This window comes from Magallana gigas, chromosome 8 (assembly GCF_963853765.1).
Source record: "Magallana gigas chromosome 8, xbMagGiga1.1, whole genome shotgun sequence".
NCBI classification, from domain to species: Eukaryota; Metazoa; Mollusca; class Bivalvia; order Ostreida; family Ostreidae; genus Magallana; species Magallana gigas.
Genome location: NC_088860.1, coordinates 2,670,854 through 2,692,114, shown reverse-complemented (window position 1 = coordinate 2,692,114; position 21,261 = coordinate 2,670,854). Strand labels below are relative to the sequence as shown.

The 21,261-nt window shown below is 34.7% G+C and overlaps 1 protein-coding gene across 17 annotated transcripts in view; it reads right to left on the bottom strand.

Moving 5' to 3' along the window:
• LOC105326252 (myoferlin) overlaps positions 1–21,261 on the bottom strand; it is a 51,482-nt gene that overhangs the window by 1,428 nt on the left and 28,793 nt on the right. For 8 of the 17 annotated variants that reach the window (XM_066068748.1, XM_066068747.1, XM_066068746.1 and 5 more), the window contains 28 exons: positions 20,701–20,815; positions 20,386–20,619; positions 19,140–19,307; positions 17,829–17,895; positions 17,425–17,502; positions 16,787–16,968; positions 16,286–16,435; positions 15,149–15,181; positions 12,749–12,847; positions 11,965–12,126; positions 11,227–11,395; positions 10,755–10,880; positions 9,084–9,154; positions 6,766–6,852; positions 5,294–5,404; positions 4,861–4,986; positions 4,396–4,551; positions 4,095–4,186; positions 3,654–3,824; positions 3,139–3,284; positions 2,639–2,778; positions 2,405–2,493; positions 2,146–2,289; positions 1,946–2,036; positions 1,742–1,841; positions 1,262–1,446; positions 702–811; positions 331–478 (listed from right to left, as the gene is read on the bottom strand). In XM_066068748.1, coding sequence (XP_065924820.1) covers positions 331–478; positions 702–811; positions 1,262–1,446; positions 1,742–1,841; positions 1,946–2,036; positions 2,146–2,289; positions 2,405–2,493; positions 2,639–2,778; positions 3,139–3,284; positions 3,654–3,824; positions 4,095–4,186; positions 4,396–4,551; positions 4,861–4,986; positions 5,294–5,404; positions 6,766–6,852; positions 9,084–9,154; positions 10,755–10,880; positions 11,227–11,395; positions 11,965–12,126; positions 12,749–12,847; positions 15,149–15,181; positions 16,286–16,435; positions 16,787–16,968; positions 17,425–17,502; positions 17,829–17,895; positions 19,140–19,307; positions 20,386–20,619; positions 20,701–20,815 — 3,550 coding nt within the window. Of the gene's footprint in view, positions 1–330; positions 479–701; positions 812–1,261; positions 1,447–1,741; positions 1,842–1,945; positions 2,037–2,145; positions 2,290–2,404; positions 2,494–2,638; positions 2,779–3,138; positions 3,285–3,653; positions 3,825–4,094; positions 4,187–4,395; positions 4,552–4,860; positions 4,987–5,293; positions 5,405–6,765; positions 6,853–7,303; positions 7,367–9,083; positions 9,155–10,754; positions 10,881–11,226; positions 11,396–11,964; positions 12,127–12,748; positions 12,848–14,595; positions 14,614–15,148; positions 15,182–15,595; positions 15,611–16,285; positions 16,436–16,786; positions 16,969–17,424; positions 17,503–17,828; positions 17,896–19,139; positions 19,308–20,385; positions 20,620–20,700; positions 20,816–21,261 lie in introns of all 17 variants that reach the window. The other 9 variants (XM_066068761.1, XM_066068754.1, XM_066068752.1 and 6 more) reach the window with 8 other exon arrangements.

Below are 21,261 nucleotides of genomic sequence, written 5' to 3'. Positions count from 1 at the left end.
CAGCCCATACAAACCACAGAGTTATTTCTGTCAAAAGGTCAACTAATGGTCAATTTATTGCTCAGTACAAACTTAGCTGAGGATATACTGTATACAGGGTTATTTTCGCCCCTTGTAATTTTTGCCCTTTTACACTAGCATACTAATTCGCCCCATCTTAAAATCTCCCCGACACATTTGTGTTCAAAGAAAAATAATTTGAGACATTGGAATTCACCCAGTTTTAAATTTGCCGCTGGTAATGAGAGCAAAAGGGGCGAAAATAAAATGGGGGCGAATATTTCCCTGTTTACAGTATCAGTAAGCTTAACCAATCGCTCTGATACTCACCGGGAAGGAGTAAAGGAAGAGGAAGACAAGTAGAAGGATCAGGAGCAGGACTAGGAATCCGATGAAGTACCACTTGTAGTTACGCCAAATGATGTACCGCATCGTCTTCCAGGGGGACGTAAACCAGAGGAAGGAAGTCTCCGGTCGCCTGTAAATACATATACATGATCAATGCATGGAAACAATTACTGAATGGAGCAGACATGCTATTTGTTTTCAATGTTATTTCAGCACATCAGAAAAGATCTTTTTATTTGATACATCTCTATTCTAAAATAATAATAATTAATTCCTTCTGTAGCTTATTAATTCTAAATAATCCCCCCAAAATAAAAATAAAAACAACTCTTAAAGCTCTCGCCTAGACCTACTTTGGTGGATCCAGTTTGGGGTTCATGTTGGGTTCCTCTTGACCTTGACCGGCCGGTCTCTCCTCGGCCTCCTCCACCGATACCAGCTCCATTTCCATCTCTACCTTCCCCTGAAACAAACAAACATTCTTCTTGTTGCAGAAACAATAGTAAAAAGCCAACAAACTGATTAAGTTGATTAAGTAATGAAAAATTTAACAATAGCTGTGACTCATTTACTATAAAGCATTACTGATGGATCAACAATTGTCTGTCACAAATTAATGACTTGCTATATGTACTGACAAAATTTGCAGGTCTTCAATAAAAAGAATGGAGCCTTATCAATTCTACAGACTTCAAAATTAAGGGGGCCAATTCTCATGGATTGCAAGTTTTCTTTCCAGGTTTGTGGGCATGTAGCAGTATGGATATACTTTCAGAAAAAAATTGCTTAAAGATCAAATCTCATTGAATTTGTTCATTTAAGAATGAAAAAATTTGTGGTAAAGGGATACTTCTGAAATCCATTAAAATTAAGCCACCACAAATACTAATGATTTCAATGTATAACAGTATACCGTGAGAGTCCTAGTTCCAGTGTCATCGTTGTAAACCGGCCAGAATCCACGCAATCTCTTCTGCTCAAACAGCGACACCAGTTTGACCTCTGACCCTGTGGTGATGTCAGGGAGCATGCTCACTTTACAAGAGCTGGCCTTCTTCGCTGGCATAGGCATAGCGTTCAGATTCAAACTCACAGTGCCTGGAATAGTCCAACATAATTTAGGTACTGTTCATTGTCTTGCTTGTTATTTTATCTCAACCAATAAATTATATATAAATCTGTATAAGCTCTCAAAACAGACAGTTCTTAAATATTTTTAACTTTGTTTATATGAAGGATAGTATCAAATCGAAACTTGATTTCTTTCTTTTTATAAATAAACAAGAATTGCATCACATCAATAAACAGCTAGCTGTGAAGATATTAGTGGACGAGATTACAGGACAATATCCGTGGACGAGATTAGAGGACAACTTAATCACATGACACTCACCCAAGAAGTCGTCCATGGAGAATTTGTCATTGTCCCAGACTTGGATTACTATGTTGGGCTGCAGATGCTGGACTGTTTCATCCAAACTCCAGAAGTGTTCCTAAGTAAGGTTTATAAAGATTTACCAATTTGGAAAAAAACTTTTTTTTTAACAAAACACAGCATATTAACCAGATGGTATTTATAGATTTGACCTTGACCTACCTTTTTCCTGACCTCCATCACCTGCTCAGCTGGAACATAACTGAAGGGAAAGATGAACCTCCAGTTGAAGTTTCCTTCCCCATCCAATGATCTGGAATATAAAACAATAAATTATGTACCATATAATTATGACTTATTCAATGCCATAAAAAATAAACGATAAAAGCACGCATTCCAATAACCTGTAACAAACACCCTACCTATAGTGTACATCTGTTTTTTGTTTCTCGTCGATTCCAGAGACCCAGCCTTTGACATAAATGTCAGACATTTTTTCTCCGGTTATCGATTCCTCATCCAGAACAACATCCACTGTGTTCCAGATGATGATCCGCAGAACATAACTGAAAGAAACAATAAGATGTCAGTACTTATTATAACTGTACCATTGACTGGAAAGGTTTCATTATACACACACTCAATACAAAACAGGCAAAGTTCTGTCAGATGGAAGCTTACTCTTTGGCTTTTCTGGCCTCAATGTTAAATGGAGGTCCCGGGGGTCCTAGAGATTTTGGGAAAATGTCCACCCACATTTGAATCTTGCCCTGAAACAGACATCATTAAAGTGGTAATGGGTGGTGTATCAGTATACTGAAAAATCATGTATATAATGTATGGCATATCCAATTTGAGGAGTGCTGGTATCACCTGGCCTATGACGTATGGCAGAATTACATAACCTGTACTTACCTGTTCTATGCCTGGCTGGATCGGGTTAAATAGGGGGCGTGTCTCCACGTGCTCCTTAACCATGGGCAGGGTGTGTAAAACGTGCAGTGCCAGACGCTCATCTGCGGGGCCTACATTGGGGTCCACTGGTTTGTTGGGCTCTGAAAGAGATTAAAAAAACTATACATTTACTTGTTACATAGTAAAACACTGTACATTTTTTTTTACACATGAAAACTAGTCACAGCTCTAATGTGTTGGTGCTGTTTGATTAATGATGTGAAAGACTTTCAACTGCCTACTCTACTTTTGTTTAGGCACATGATTCTGGTTCAAAGAAGTATTCACTATATTGTAAATTTCCTATTAATCATTATGGTACATCACTTCTGATACAGGTAACTGCTTTAATTCACTGATGTTGTCTGATTAATGACATGGGATATCTTCAACTGCTGACTTTACCTAATAGCTTTCTGAGCACTGATATTTTATGATATCCTTCATTCAATGATACTCACCGTAATCAGCCAAGTTGTGGATCTTCTTGCCGACCTTGACACTGTTGTTGCCGTAGAAGTGTGGCCCTGACACATGGTTTTGTTTACAGTAATTTTCCAGGATCTGTCGAGGCTTGATGCAGTCTCTCCACTGGTTCACACCAGCTCTGTCAGGTCAAAGGTCAGGGTCAAAATTGTAATGATAAATACTACAGATTCCTTTTTTTGTGCGAGCTCAAAGTTTCACTAGTTTTGTATCAAATTGCAAGAAAATAAAATTAGGAGCACTATAAACATTTGTTACAATCAAATATAATTCAAAACTGTTGTAAACATGTTTTTTAAGTTTGCCAAAGGTGCTTCTGTGATATATTCCTCACATTTAATAAGGAATCTACAGTGTAATGTTGCATTAAATCTTATCTAAAATTTTATCACAACTCAATTAAAATTAAAATCAAAGGCCTGAAAGTCTTTAATGGCATCTCACTTAGTAAACAATTCTGAGGATCTATTTGTCTTAAAATTCTACTTACATGCAATAGGATTTTTGAAGACCACATGTTGCTCGGACTTTGGAGAGGTAGCGATTTTCAAGATCAATGGTGGTTTCTCCGATGACATCATCACTACTAATGATGTCATAATCCTTGATACGAATGGTCAGATCTTTCTGTACAGGTAACATTGTTGTCAACTCAAACATCCTAGAAAATAAACCATCCATATTGATCAAAATATCAATTTACATGTACAGTATTTATCAGCTCCTGAAAAAATTTCAAAAGATTCCCGATGAAGATCAGAATTTCCTCAATATCCTAAAACAGTTTCATCAACTATAGTCTAAGAAATAATTCTTCAGAATATTTATGTCCTGAGATTAAATTCTAACACATATCAAATCAACATCCTGATAGCTGGTACATCTAATGTATTCTAACTAAAAGACATTTTAACATCCATCATCTACTTACTGTCCAAAAACTGGGTCAATGGTGTTCGGTTTGTAGTTGTCTCTGTCACTTATCTTCTTGTTACCGAGAATGATTTCTATGTAAGGATCCGCCTACCAACAGAAATCACAATTAAGTCATCATTAACAAAACAGCTAACATCGATTATCAATTTGTTAACAATCACTCATCTATCAACTTTATGATTAGGAGTATGCACAGATATAGGTCAAATTTCAGGTTAATCATTACATGTATATCTACAGGCCAGTGTTGGGTTTTGAATTCTGTCTATCATAATTAATGATAACCATGTACATACCAGTCCACTCGTGTCGTTGGGCTGGAAGTCAATGCCACATATGACATAAACACGGACAATGCATTCCTCGGGGGTGGAGCTTGGTAAGTTTGTAAACACTTTGGATGGCATTTCGTCGTTTGGATCTGGGGGTAAGGGGTACACCTTGAATCCACCCTATGGATACAAGAACATTCTATATATAATATCATTACATAATATTCATAATTGATTTCTTTACTCCAGGATATAAGAAAATATTATTTATCAGTTCTCTTAAAAACAGGTAGTGAAAGTTGAATTGTTAAAAAAACAAGGTAATGATTGTTTCAATAATGCAAATAGCTACATTAGATTTACAAAGATGGCAAAAGTACAAGATTGTCAAGGAGCGGCTCAAGAAATAGTTACCATCACTGTTTTGTTTGTGTGACCTTGCCCTACATACAGAGTTTATTCAGTGACCTTGAACTCTCCTTCACTGACCTTGAACTCTCCCACAACACTTGACTCTTCGTCCTCCTCATCCTTCCCCCTCTGTAATTCAAACGTGGAGCAGAAGTCAGAGAACCCATTGGTGAAGTCCACATCCTCCAGATGTGTCTGATAAACCTACCAAAAAAAAGAACAAGACATTGAAACTTCTGAAACTAAAAAAAATTACAATTCACAAAATCACATATGTTGCTTCTAAAACCCTGTAATACATGTAGCAATGAAAACATAGTTTACTTAATTTTTTTTTTTAAATTATACAAATGGATCTGCCATTGTTTCTCTTTTTTCTTTTTTTTTTTTGGGGGGGGGGGGGGGGGTGGGGGGGGGGTGGCTAAGGGATGCATGAAATCCCTTCACCTTACCAGGTTCTGATAATTTGGGGGGGGGGGTTGATTTTTGGGGGTAGAGGGGGTGAACCGACCTCAATCTTGTCCTGTCCTTTTTCTATGTACTTCTTACACTTGTGAGTTTGACCTGTGGAGGCGTAGTATTTGGACCACCAATCAATTTCTTCATCCACCACTGGATCCGGCTACAACGGAACAAGGGAGGTAAATACCACTCTGTGAGGGTAAAGCTTGTCTGACCAGGGACTTATATACTAATATATATATATTAGTATATATATGTCCCTGGTCTGATGAAGTACAGTGTTAGTGGGGATACATACAGTGTAACAAGCTTGTACCAGACCTTGCTATACTGAACAAACCTTGTCATTGTAAAAATTACAATAAAACATAGGTACAGCACAAACATTGTTAAATGTATGATGTGTTTGTTAGTTTGATAACTCAGAAATCTATTCGACATGTATATATGAATAGGATAGTAGGCTAAAAATTATATATTTGATACAAAATACATATAATTTTATATAATTCAAGATAAAAGTGCATTATAAGATAAAATACATATTTGTTATTTGGTATATCATATAATTGGTTTAATAAATATACATGTAATAATATGAATTATCAAAATTATGTTAATCATAATATGGGTTTATAATATGAAAATGGATATACAAGATTATGTAAAAATCAAATGAAGAATAAAAATTATTTTTTAGAAATAGAGCATGCAGAAAAAATAACAGAAATTTGATGAAAAAAATCTGCAGTAGATTCAATCGATGCATACCTCTGTTTTGTGGTGCAATAAATCTCCAAGAACAATAGCCTAATATGAATTTACAGAAATATCTGTAATTGTTCAATGATTAACTATAGTTTCAATCCTTTTACTGCTTCAGTTATCCTGATGAAGCAAGCTATATTATCCTTGCTTTAAACAATTGAAAGTGAATAATTAACATAAAGGATTTTATCACCAGTCAATTTCTTATTACGCCATGTGAAAGAGACGACTTATAAAGTTTTTATAAACAATTTATGATTTCTCACAACTTTGATTGATAAGAGATATCAAAACTATCAAAGCATTAAACACTTAGATTGCTAGACAATTTAACTGCATGGTCTCTAGGAAATATTTATAGGGATTAACTAGAGATTTTCTACTCTTTTCCTGGCTAAGATTTGAGTTCAACTCTGAACCCTTTAAAAGTTTTCATTATTTCATGATTATATATAAAAACTGCAAAAAATGATATAAAAATTGATGTGAGTTTATGGAAAACAAAAGATGTGCTGTCAATATGATTTTATAAATAAGTGTGTACTGTGAATCGACTAAAATACAACGGCAAACCAAACCATTCTATAATATAAAACTGTGAATGTAGATTAAAATCAAAAACTCTTTTTTATACCAATTAATAAAGTAAATCCTCACTCATAGAAATGTGTCAAATAAAGGTGGAAAAAAATTTAGTACAGAAAAAAGATGTGCAGCACTGTACCACCAGAACTATTGGGTACTTAGACAAACCTCCTCTTGCTTTCCACGGAACAAAGCCGGAAGTTCTAACTGCGGGAAGGATTTTAAAGGCTGACCTATTTGTGGACCTGATTTCCGCTATAAAGGTCAGGAAACCACTAGTTACATATTGAACCAATCAATTTGATAATAATCCTACACTCAAAGCTGGCCTATCAGTTTAAATTTTTTATTATTATTATTAATTATTAATGTAAGAAAATAATACATCTGTACAAAGAAGCATCCAATCAAAATGCAGCATTGCTAGTAAAGCTGATATACTACATGTATGAGGAAGGTTGAATGAAGAGGCAACCCTTGTCTCTGATATATGACTATACCAAGGCATGACTGATCAACATAACATAAGAGTCAACAGGCTGGTGTAGAATGATAGGGCACATAACCTGATGCAGTAATCATAACATATATTAAATGATAGGGTCTACAGGGTATGCAGCCCCAGAGGCAACAGAGCATCAAGCAGTGGTCAGTCGCGAAGAGTCAACCCAGATTCCTAGAGAGGGCTAAGACAGCAAAGTATCACCTTCATTCGCTGGAACGCACTGTCCAACTTGGATTTTGCTATGTTGATCAAAGGTTTGATCTTCTGGTGATGGACGAAATATTGAACATTAAAGACTAGGTTTATAAAAAATTAAATTGCTTTCTTTGGTGATTCATGCCAGATATCAAGAATATATGCGACACTGCAGAAAAAATACATGTAATTTTTTGCTGCAATGATTACTTTTGAATAATGAGAGAAGTATTTAATTTATCTTTATTTTAACAAACTAATGAATTTATCATAAAGAGCAAACAAAACCAACTTAATTACTCTTAATGTACATATTCAGTAGGCTATATATGGGAATAAGACTATGACATGATCATGATTATTTTGTGCAGTAAATGATTTTTCTTAGGTTGCTGAGGGTTTTAACTGATCAATAAACTGGTAAGAACTGGATCGTGTAGATTTTAGTCTTGTCAGTTTCTATTCAGCTGTGAATGATTCCAATCACTTTTCATTAGCAATAGAGGAAATCCTACTTAGTGGAAGATTTTAAGCAAAAATTGTAGAAAAATGATTGACTTAATCTGTGAACATCTTCCTTATGGTCTGTCTAGTTTGCTGGCTTATTAAGGAAGCTCAATATCTCATCTGATACATTGACTATAAGAACCTTAAAGGGACATGGTCACGATTTTGGTTAAAAGTTATTTTTCCAATTTTAATAATTACAATGCTTCAGTGAGGCATTCTTAATAAGCTGCCAAAATTTGAGTGTCATTTGTTGAGTTTGAAGCTAGTTACAGAGCTTACAAGTCGTTGCTCTGTAAACAAAGCTTTTGTTTACATTTTGAATGTTGAAGTGAAAATTTCAATTCTAGACCTAAAATGAATGTGTTACCTGGTAAACGTTAGGAACTGTTTATCTATGCTTAAAATGAAAAAGAAGATAGAAAAATTAGCTTGAAAAAGGTTTTTAATGGTATATTGAACCTATGTAAACAAAAACAGGGCACGAGCCTTGTTTACATGACAGAGATTTGTGAGCTCTGTATCTTGCTTAAAACTTAAAGACTGACTCTAAAATTTCATTTGATCATTTGAATTGCATTTCTAAAGCATTGCAAATAATAAAAACAGAAAATTAGAACTTGACCAAAATCGTGACCATGCCCCTTTAAAACACAGAAGATTTCCTTTCCAGAGACAGGAATCCCTTTATTGTAGGTAACATGGATAACAAACCTTTAAGTAATACAGTTATGAATATATAAAAAAGTAATGATAAATTCAAGTTAAATATAATTGAATGTTAGTTATGTATCATCAAGCAAGCGAAACCTGTGTAAAGATATTTTGTTAACCCTGTTTGCTGTCAAATGGATTCATAGATACTGGGAAAGTAAAGTTTTTGTACTTTTAAACATTGTCAATCATCAATCTGAAATATCACACATTTTGTATGCATGTATTCTTCGCATAGATAATGATTTACAATTTTAATATAAATTACATCTTTAGCAGTTTTTTTTCATCAACCAACTTATATTTCTGTGTAAAGTATATGTAAGAGGAGCTCTGCTAAGTTCTCGAGAGTAATTTAATTTATACAGGGATGGAGTCATCCAAAATTCCCTCTGTGATCATTTGTGATTGTTTATATAAATTCTCTGTATATGTTGTGCAGGTGAGTGTTGAGTGCTCCCTAGAATACACCTGTATATGTAGACACACCCAGGTGAGTGTTGAGTGCTCCCTAGAATACACCTGTATAAATAGACACCCAGGTGTAACTACAGGTATATCTTACCTCCACCTTCCTCTCCTCGGCCGGCATGTCAATCACGTGTTCCCCTCCCCGCCCACCATTCACAAGTCCACCTACAACAAAGTCATTCAGTTTATATACTATGATTATCAAAAACTACAACCAATTTACCTACAACAAAATACACTAACATATATATTTATATCTGCAAATGTGCTATCTATGCTATGAACCTATAGAAGAGTGAAAAAGTTCACACAGAATTGAACTTGTAAAAATGTTATGAGACACATTTACGTCGACTTATTTTTCTTGGATATACAAGAAGAGCGAATTTCAATGCTGTCAAAACAAATACCGATACATCATCACAGTATCCTCTACTGTCGTACATTTGGAGGAATTTTGTTGTATGTTAATAAAGGGAATTTCTCTTATTGTTGACACCATAAATAAATAATCAACATGCATTTCATAAATGAATAAAATTTAAAATAGATTAACATTTTAAGTAGTTTTCAAAAATTAATAATGCAACAACATAAAATTTCCAATTTATACCAATAAACTTTGAAAAATGATAGATGTGGAATAGTTCATGGTCCGTATGTTAAAAAATTCCTACAAACAGTTAATAGTCAGATAATAAAATCGTCAAGGGACACTGAACTTTAAAAATTGTTTAATTTCATTGAATAATGATCTGAAATTGTAAAATACTGGACCATAAATAAACAGAAAAAAGGATAGAACTGAAAAACAAAAACATTACAAATCAAGTGAGACCAAAGTAAAAGGCTAAGTTTAAAATTATCTCATAGCACATTATAATTGATAATTTTACAAACCATACTGACCAGTATTTTCACATAAACAAGATTTTCTCCTGTTAACAATCCAAGAAAAGGTCCCATTCATATTTATGCTATTTTATCTGACTGCATGCAGATTAGTTATATACAGTGATACATTGTATATATCTGTATCTATAAATGTATATATATTTTGTATTCTATGCTGTTATACACTGGTAATAATATGTATTAGTTCAGTATAACTTGTTAATGTTACATTAATAAAATAAATTTGTGAAGAATATTGTACATCATGCTCATGGCAAAGAAAATGTTTCTACTGAGAGATCTACACATGTATATAGATGTAGATGTAGGTTTGAAGAAAATGGGTGGGGAATTTTTGGGGGGAGAGGGGGTTATCCCAGAGTACAGAATGAAATCAAAAAGAATCTTTAGATTGACTTATAGTTATAATGTGTTTCCTGTAAGTGAATATAGAGAAATAATTCCAACCAATGAGGGTGCCATGTAAATCTATCTAATGTTTGTGATGATGACTTACTTAGATAAATTGGTAATAGTATTTTGATTTTCTGCATGACAAATGTTAGTTATTGAGATTTATATTTTGACTATAAAATAATTGATAATCAGAAATCTGAAATAATTCATATATAATCATGGATAAATACTTGTATTTGTTGAGGTCCTACACAATCCATTGATTTTGTTTCTAAAAACTGTCAGCAAAAATTACCAGGAACAAAAAATGTTATCTACAGGATTTATTTTCTAAAATCGGACCTCAACATGGAATCTAGTGGCATAAAGGCTAAAAATTCCCACAATGCAATTATAGGCTCTACGGTTTACTGGACTACACCAGGAGAAAACCTCGCAGATGGAAAATACCGACCTGTCTGGTAGCCAGAGTGGGGGCGGTCAGCCGTGGAGGACTTGAGGTCGCGGTACCTGTCCACAGCAACCGTCACCAAGCCCTGCAGCTCGGCCTCAGTGATGTCAGGGTCATGTGACCCAGCGCCTGGGCGGAACAATGGAATCAAATTTATCCCTACATGAGGGAATCAAATTCTTCCCCATATAAGGGAGTTAGTTTATACTTATGATGCTGACAATATGAGAGAATCTATCCCATACAACAATGGTACAGATCTGTACTAAATTAATTGGATGCATTTATATCAAATTTATCCCCATGGCCCATACAAGGGAATCTCCATAAAACACTGAGAATTACAACAATGGTCAGGGAGCAATGAAATTACATTCTTCTTCTTGATGGGGAATTAAACACAAATATAGGTAGCTGACAGGGACAGGGTTGGTCTGTGTATGGGGACAGGGTTGGTCTGTGTATGGAAGCTTACCCTGGACTCCATCATCGTCCTCCGCCAGTTCTGCTTGGACGGGATCACAGCGGAACTCTTCCAGTGACTTCAGTACGTGGATTCCCACTGTTGGCTTCCTGCCAAATTGTCGGTGGTCCCGGACACGGATGTTCATTGGTGGCATGTACAGCTCCTCGCGCGGCAACATCTACAATGGTACGGATTTGATTATCAAGTAACAAGTGTTTCTATTATACTTTCATGTTAAATACTGAAATCTGATTGGTTTAGATGCAGTTGGTAATCCTACTATTACCCTCAGCGTTAGCAACACACTTGGCAACTGATAACACAATGAATTGTTATATGCCCGTAAACTATGCGCGTATGGTTTGCCGTAGAATTCACTTTACATAAAGGCAGAAAAACTTTCTTTGAAAATAAGATATTTCGTATAGTAAAATAAATAGTGCCTGTTTGGGAGGGTAACTGTTGAAATTGACACCCCTCGAAAACCATTGTCAAGCTCCGCTTCGTATCGGTTGACATGGTTTTCTTGGGGTGTCAATTTCAACAGTTACCCTCCCAAACAGGCACTATTTATATAATATCATATTTTTGTATGTCAATTCAATTATCAATGTCAAAACACCGATTCTTTTTTCACTTTTAACCATTCCCCCTAGCTAAATGAATCTATACATGTAGTTTATTTTGGTCTTTAATACTTTGATCTCATCCCTCCTCATGTGTATCAGTCAGGACCCAACAACTTACCACATCAAAGAACAGAATGTTCTCTGTGAAGTTCGGGTTCTTCTTGGTGCTCTTAATCACATTGGACTCCTGAACATGGCCGCCACACTCAAACTCAATACTAGGGGAGGTAACTGCAGACAGCTGGAATTTCTGCATGTTTCGTACACCCCAGCATAGCACCTATAAAGGAGGATAAGATTGGGTCAAATCTGAATGTATTTCTACAGTTCAATTATCACTGCATGGCTGTGAATTTAACACATAAATAGAAATAATTTAATTCTGGTTGTAACGCGCTTTCTAATTGGCTAAAAAAATTGTTTTATATTGTATAAAGAATGTTGCCTACGTCATAGTAAGACTAACGTCAAAAACGTATCAATACGCCTGACGTTACGTTTGAATTTTGTACAATTTTATGTCATTTTAAAGGTCAAATGACCGTTTTTATCTACAATGAAGAGTAAACAATTAAATTATAAGCAATGAATTCAATATGTATTAGTTTTATACGATATAAAATGGTTTGGAACAGTTTACGCTTTTTTATAAACCGCTTCGCGGTTTATAAAGCGTAAACTGTCCCAAACCATTTTATATCGTATAAAACAAATAAATATTGAATTCATTCCTTAACTAATAGGCTAACAGATTAAAGTTCTTATTTATATTCAAAAACTTGAAGAATGCTACAAATTTCTAAATGTTTGAGATAAAGTATTGCTTGAATGTCAAACTCAATACATGTATATTAAATTAGATTTATTCATTTTCTTGAGAAGATATTGTTCTCAAAATCTACCTCAATAGCAGTTCTCTGCATAACAGGTCTAATCCCATTGGGTACAAGGAAGAGATCTCCTCTTTTTGGAGGTAAAAATGGTAGGTCAGATCCTGCCAGCTATAAATATAAAAAAAATACAGATGCTGTCAAAATACCTTTATTTAACAATAAATATTTCAATTCTTGCATAACCAATGTTAGAAGAAATTCTGTTACTTTAATTAAAGTAAAAGCTTCTGTTAGCCAGTAATCTGGTAATTATACATTAAACTTAATTATTACCATCAATTGCTTTTTTTTGCTTGGTTAGTATTATCTCATACAAAATATTTCTAGCTTTATAACAGTTGAAAGATGTAAATATTTGGTCTGTATTTAGCCATAACCAGAATCCGGTAATAACTCTCCAATGAATATTCATTACCTTACATAAGTATAAAAATACCACTATCTAGTCATGCTAATGATGAAGCATTCTCTACTATTTCTTGTCAGGAGGCAGGCGAGAGGCCAGTATTTTGTATTCAATCATAAAATATCAAACTGAGGGGCCTTGAAGCTCTGGTAGACTGATATTTGAGTAATCTATCTAGCAGATTATCTATACATGAGTTTTTACGATATACCTCGTACATTCATGATATGGGATAATCATTTAAATGTTTATATAACAATATATATAATTATATTTATTCATGCATGTAGGAATTAATAGACAAATAAATACAATCAGGAAATAATACCAGTACATGTAATTATGAGTAAATGTATGAATGATTTGAAACATTTGGGGGGATTTATAATCAGAATACGTAATCACCCTCTGGCTAATCATATAAACTATTATAATACAGAATGTTTTAAATGAATAATAATTTAAATAATTATACACTATACATATTATTAAAATATAATAAGTACGTCTACATGAATATTCATAATCATAACAAAACACAGATCTTTGTGAAAACATGATGTTAACTTCAGAAACCATTGACTTTTTCTGTCTTGAATTTAAAACAGAAAGAATTATGAATTTTATCTACAAAATGAGATTTGGAAAAAATAAGTTAGTTGATTAATATCAAATCTGAAGAACAAGTCTTTAATCAGCAATAAGACAGTACAACTCTGATGAATGTTTGGGTCGAGTCCCCGAATGCTTGGTCAGTCTGGTCAATTAGAATCCGGTCCATGCACTAGTATTATATTAAACCTACTACATTTGTATATACTATAGACACCTGAACAAGGTGCACTACCTGGTTTTCTGGTTCATGCAGTAGTTTATTTTCATGCAGTATCCCTGAGGGAGACCTAGCATGCTTTGACTACAGAACATTTTTAGGACTTAAAGACTTCACTGAACTCGGTGCAACTGTACTCTAGTGCTCTATGTATATTTCCATGCTTTGTCTGTGTAACTCAGGTCATCAAAATACTGATGGACCAACTTCATCCAATCAACTTCCTTATTACTTATATGACTTAATTTGTTCATATACCTCCTCACCCATAACCCATGATGTAAGTACGTTTAAATGTGTGTTTCTTAAATGTACATGTGATCTACTGGTTTGATGATAGTGACAGTAAAAAGCAAGTTTTGAATTTTCCGATGATGGAGACATGCCACAGGGTTCCATGTTGTATCCTGTCTATAGCCAATTTTGAAGCAGTGATCAGTCTCCAATTGAAGCTTTGTGGCCACGCAGTTACAGGCAATAGAGCTCTATTTATCAGATTTTGGAAAATGCCTGACTGCTTCAGCGATACAATTTACAGAATAACAGTACACAAACATGGCAGTATTGGCATGAATTGAGTAGAGCAGTAAGCACTAGATGAATAATTTAGCTACGTACCCCCATCTGTTGATTTAACTAGCAAACAGCAATGTGACAGAAATAATTATCACTGCAGTTCAATGTAACAGTAACAGTGTGTAAGTGGGTGTGTCTTATAATGGGTGACTCCCAGGTCACTCCTACACATTAGGGTTAAGTCTGTGACCTTTGTTAGTCAACATCAATGGCCCACAGTGAAATAACAAACACTCAGGTCAGTAAAAGGAACAGGGTGAGTGTGTAACAAGAAAACTGAGAAATGACCTTATTTTTCACTTTTCACTTGACCCCACCTCCTCCCCCCACCCCCCTTGGAGTGTCAGCCAAAACCCCAATTCTTCAGTCAGTCATTGCAGATGACAGTTTGCTCAAAAAAATGTCTAACTGATGCACACACATGATCATAATGCTTTCTATCTGTAGTCTTCGGAAACATCCTCCAAGACATTATGGAGGCTGTTTGGGGTAAGTTAGTACATTTACAACCCTGGTAGTATAGAGAATGATTGGTACAGAGACTAGCAGCTAGTGTTAGTACTGGTAAAATACCACTGAGAATTAGTGTACTGACCAGACTTTCCATGGATGCATTCTTGTCTGGCACCTGCATATCACAGAGTAAACTTAGCAGAGAGAAAAAGTGAGAAGAGGAAAATACTAATACACGGCTAATTCTGCTATCTGGTCATTATTTACTGTTACAGCTGATAAAGATGTAAAAATTACTCACAGCTTCATGCGGAGCTGCGAAGCATTAGGCTTTAAACAAAACGCAGTGATCAAAATTATACCAAAACCGAATATATAGAGGAGAATCAAAGAGGAAGATTAGTTTTCTTTTGCAACTAAAATAAATTTCAACTTAACACCTCAGTCAAATATAACCCAGGAATAACTTCATCAAAGAGGAAAAAAAAGCACTTACTAATAGATAAAAAAAATGTAACCCTTTGGCCCATTTGAAATAAATTATGGTCACCATGGAAACATTTTGTTTGGTCAAAGAAAACCAGATTACCTCATAGCCCTGATCCTAAAATTTTGGTGTTTTGTTTAAATATTAACAGCTGCTTAATAACATGAGAAAATACATTACAATATCACAAAGTTTTAGTACTTTAGGCTTGAATAAGTTTTCATTTTATAAAGATGGACATGCATTTAAAAGAAATACAACTTAGTTCTAATGCAGCCTGTTATATAGAGTGCATTTACTACCCACCCCAACCCAGCTCAAACAGAGTACAAGTCTAGCTGCTCCATGACACAGAGTAATAAAGTAGTTTTTAGAATTATTAAATAATTCCTCAATTAGAATACTCTTCAAAAGAGTCAAGAACAGCTAATAACATTACAATACAATACATTTACCACAAAGATTTAGTTCTTTAGGTTTGAATGAGTTTTCATCATATAAATACTAGTATATACATTCAGTTAAGTGAAATTTTAACTAATTCTAGCCTCATTACAAAGTGTTTACCCCCATCTTCACCCCTACACAGCTCTAACAGATTCCTGCAGCTTTTTTCAGCTCAAGCTTACTTCACAACAAAGAGCAATATATAAGTATTAAGAATGAAATAATCCTTTAGTTCAATTACTTATAGAGATAAATGTAAAGGAGAGCATACAGCGTTTTGTAGGGCCGTTATATAATTTATGCATCCTGCAGAACTCAAGGTCACAAGACACATTTGACACCCACCAGGAAGAGTTCAAAGGCGGCCAGTAGTTCGCCCCCGTCCTCCTGACCCCGACTGATGGGGTACCACTGTAGGACCGGCATTCTTGCATCGGCCGGGTCCAGCTTCACCATGGGAACAGCCTTAGTCCGGCCCAGAAACTCATTCGATCCCTGATAGAAGTTAACAAAGTCAATAATGTTCTATTTTACAAAAATCAAAAATAAGTATGCTTAGTTAAGTGTGTACTGGTCGTAGTTATTTTTTTAAATTTTGATACATGTAATTACAAGATAAATCAATCTGATTCTGTAGCACATACATGCATGTAAAATTTTTACTACATTCACACTTTGGAAAATAATTCAATTCAAATTTAGATTGAATTCTTCTGTTCATCAAAAATAAAGATTTTTTTTTTAGCAAATCAATATTTTACTGCATTACTGAAAAGAGTTACAACAACGTCTTGTTCTAATCTTGTTAACAAATTCATGATACAAAATTTATGTATGTGTACTTACAAACTTGTCATAATCAAACAACTCGATCATGACCTCTGGGGGGTTCTCTTCGATGGCCCTAGGGTCACCGTAAATTTCCAGTTCCTCAAAAATCAATGTCTGGTCCCAGGTTGGACAGAGAGATTTCTCCTTTTTCTCTGTCACTGAGCTCTGTGTCAGGAAAGACACTCGGGCGTATGGGTCTAAAACAATTGACATATCAATAAAAAAATCCTCCAGGGACACTTGTAAAGGTGGAATATAATAAGATGGTTTTATCATATAGACCTATCCTCATCATTGTAATATTGTTTCATTGTGATGTAAAGATTCATGCAAGTACAAGATATCTAATGATTGTGAAATTACCGGTAAAATCATTGTAAAACCTACCCTTTATTTTTATGTACTGAATTGCGAAATTGTTAAGATTTTGAACTTAAGATGATTACAGTATAGAGGCATATGGTTTAATGTTTCATTAGGATTTACAAAGGAATGAGATGTAAAATAAAAAAAAAAATTCTCCTGAAAAAAATCCGTAAAAATATGTTTTTGGCATAAAAAGCTTGAAAATGCAAAAACAGATGTATCAAGACTAAACTTTCTACTATATGACTAGGTAAAGCGTTTTACTAATTAACTGTAGGTAAGCTCACCTGAGAGACCTGTCTCATCTCCAGCCAACAGATCCCGAGCCTGGTATATGTAGGCTCTCATCTGGTATTTGAACGGTTCTAGAATGGAGAAATAATGAAATTCATGAGCACATTAAAACGTATATCTCTTTGCTTCAGCTTCTTGAGCCTGACCAGTTCAATGTTTTAATTGAAGTAAAGGTACACCAACAAATTTGAGCACCTTATTTTTCTTCAAAATATGCTTCCCCTAAATATTTCCTGTAAAAAAATATAAGTTTCTCAATATCAGAAAATTTGCTTCAGAATTCAAGAATCTGGTGAATGATAAGAGTGCTATCATCCATTATACATGCTTTTGATTGATGTCAGCTGTCAGTTCAGACACAATGTGTTAATGTGGACCAGCTAGGTCAAGGACGTACTTTTGAAGGTCAGGAACATCCTGGGGGCAGCGTATGCTGCGCTGAAGTCCTCCTTGTCATCCTCATCCTGAAAAATGTGTATACAAAATCAAAGTCAGTGATATGGATGGTCAGTCATTGATAACAAGAGAGAAAATAAAATGTTAAACAGATACAAAACTACCACTTGTAAACACATACTACATGTAGATAATGATGTATATGTGAAGTACATTTGTACTGTGGAGTCATTATTGTTTGCAGGGAACCAATGATCATGGCTTTCGTGAGTAACCCTTGCACATGAATTTACATCCCCTCAAACGCATAAATATATATATATATATATATATATATATATATATATATATATATATATATATAATATATATATATATATATATATATATATATATATATATATATATATATATATATATATATATATATATATATATATATATATACATACACACACACACAAGCATTTGTACGAAATTATGTCCCTACAAACCAGGATGAAAATTGACCCCTGCAAATAAAAATGATTCCACAGTAGTTTAAAAAGTATAATTGAATTTGTAATCTCTCTTAGTTTCAAAAATGTTGGTTTCAAATACTTGTAACAATAAATCTTCAATTAAAAAATTAAAACCATGTTGCCACATCAACATTCAAGCTTCATGCTTAAAATGTTTAGATTTTTTTATATGAATCAAAATCAATCATTACAAAAAATTGTATGCAATATTAGGAAAATTGCTGAATTTCCATGTAAAAAATATAACAGCATGCAAAAGTTCATCCTTAAAAATTGCATCCTTTCATACTACATGTATTGAAAAACTTTTATTAAAATGAAATAGGTAAACAAAACATCAAACATGCTAAAATTCATTAACAAATTAGGAAAGTAAACAAAAGTAGGAGCAACTTCTGACATCAAGAGAGGAAACACTTATTGCTCTACCTTTTTCTTGCCCTGCAATGTCATTAAAATCAACATTCTAAATAATTTGTTAAAGTAAGAATCTCAACAAAACTAAATAACTTATACAGGGTTATTTTCGCCCCATGTAATTTTGCCCCGTGTTATTTTCTATACCTGTAAACAGTTCGCCCCATCTTACCTATAAATTCCTACAGACATACTTGTATTAAAAGAGATAACTCTGTCTCATTTCAATTCAACCAGCCTTAAATTTGCCTACTGAAAACTAGTGCGAACAGGGCGAAAATAAATCGTAGGAAAATATTTCCCTGTACACAGTATGTTATAAGATACTGATGTCAAGTGTTTAACACAATTCTCAGCACACAAACACATAGTACCTCAAACTTCATGGCAAAATAACAGTCGGCCCCCTTTTTTTCACAGATCATTTTGCGATGCCAGCGTCTGCGGCGAACCATGTCCATCGTGCGCTCAGTGGCGTGGAACTTGAGGTTGAACAAGGGAGCATACTCCCATCCCTCGGCTGCCTCTTCAATCTTTTTCTCCTACAAAATGAAATTATATTAAATCATCACTTGATATTTAAAAACTGCTACTATTACCTAGTCAACAATTAAATGAAACAATATCCACAAAAGAAGTTACCAGTAATAAGATAAAAAAATTGCTACCATATGCATTTCAAAGCCAATGAAAAGTTTGAAGACATAAGGCATAAAAAGATTATCTGTATCAAGATATGAGTCCTTGCATTTTCTTTGATATTACATGTATATTGCTTGTAGAAGATAATAAACTTGAATATTAAACATTTTGTTGATTTCACCATCATGCTTTTAAAATAGCAGTCAGTGGGTAAGGTAATGGTTCTTAATGCTTTGGAGTCTTTTCTTCATACTCAGAGATGATTTTAATCATATATACATGATTTTTGCTCAATCTCTGGAGGTGATGTGATGGGAATCTTCACAAACAAGCTTGGAAAGACAAAACTTATGGTGGGATAAAGCCAATACATACAGCAGCCATTGGTGGGTGGAACAAAACTATAGCAGGTGCCTCAGATTTTCATAATTATTATCATGGGCAAAAGGACAAAACTTTCAAAATTTGACCAAAAAATGTATTACACCAGATACATGTGAAGTGTCTCCCAAGACAATTTATTAAATTCAGATTTGGAACTCACTGGCAAGTACATGTATATCATAGAGAAATATAATCAAAGGAATCGGATCATGGTTTTGGAAGTATAAGGCCAAATGAATGGGATGGTGACTTTTTTCATGGTCAAACAAGCAAAAATGTTTCAAAACTGTAAAAAGGTCAAACATCATGCTAACAAACCAAATTTTACCTGGATGAGCTGTTAAAACATAAAAAAAATTCATAGACTTATTCTCTTCCCAAATTGAATTTTGCTTTCTTATAAATCAAGCTAGTCATGAAAAGATACATAACTCATATACACAAATCATTATATAATGTACAAAGGATTCCAATCAAAGTAAACTATCCCAAACTGACCATATGCTGGACCCTCAAAAAAGATTTATACACATATATATAATACTTTTCGATATTCTAAATCTATTTTTCAGATTTCAGACTCAGTGCTCTCACCTTGTGCTTTTTCTGTTTGGCGTCCTCAACCAGTTTCCGGGTTCGAACCCAGCGCCTGCGCCTACACAGGTGGTACCGCTTCTCTACTGGTCCGTATCCGCCCATGGTGGCTTCTACACAGTACTCCCACCCCTCCTCATCAACCGCCCGAGACAGGTCGATCTGCCATACATCTTCCCACACCCAGCCTGGGGGGAGCTCCACGGAGTCCTTGGGGGCCATCTCATCCCCTTTCTACAAGAAATATGGACATGAACAAGACAATGTTAGAACCTGCGTACAACTAGCTGTTGTTACTACAGTAACACCACCCACCACATCAGTCCAGGGTCGTGTAGCTGGTCCCCAGCTGGTACCTGGTAGCCGGGAATGCATCTCGTAGCACTCCTCCATGTACGTTTTGTGACCGGCATCCTTGTCAAACAGCATACTGCAAGAGACACACACAAACAGTCAGCACAGCTGATTGAGATGGAGAGCATTACTGTCAATGATACACACAACAATTAATGCACTTACTGAACAAAACTTCAGCCAATTGTAATGAAGAACTAACTATACCTCAGAAGTAAACATGAACTGATATACCGGCACTAATTCAGCTTTTTACAAATCTTTTCCATAAAATCTTAATATGCTGAATGCATACTGAACAAAACGACGGCCAATTGTTGCAAAGTCTTTAGCATTCTTCGTATTTCTTTATAAACTGACTAACTTTTCATGACTCAACCATCCCTCAAAAGTCATCATAGACTAACTACCAATGGTTATACATCATCAGCCCACAAAAGCATAACATGTATATTTTACTAAACTTATAAGAATCAAGGCATGCATTAACCCTTATCCCCTTAACAACACTCCTATTAGCCT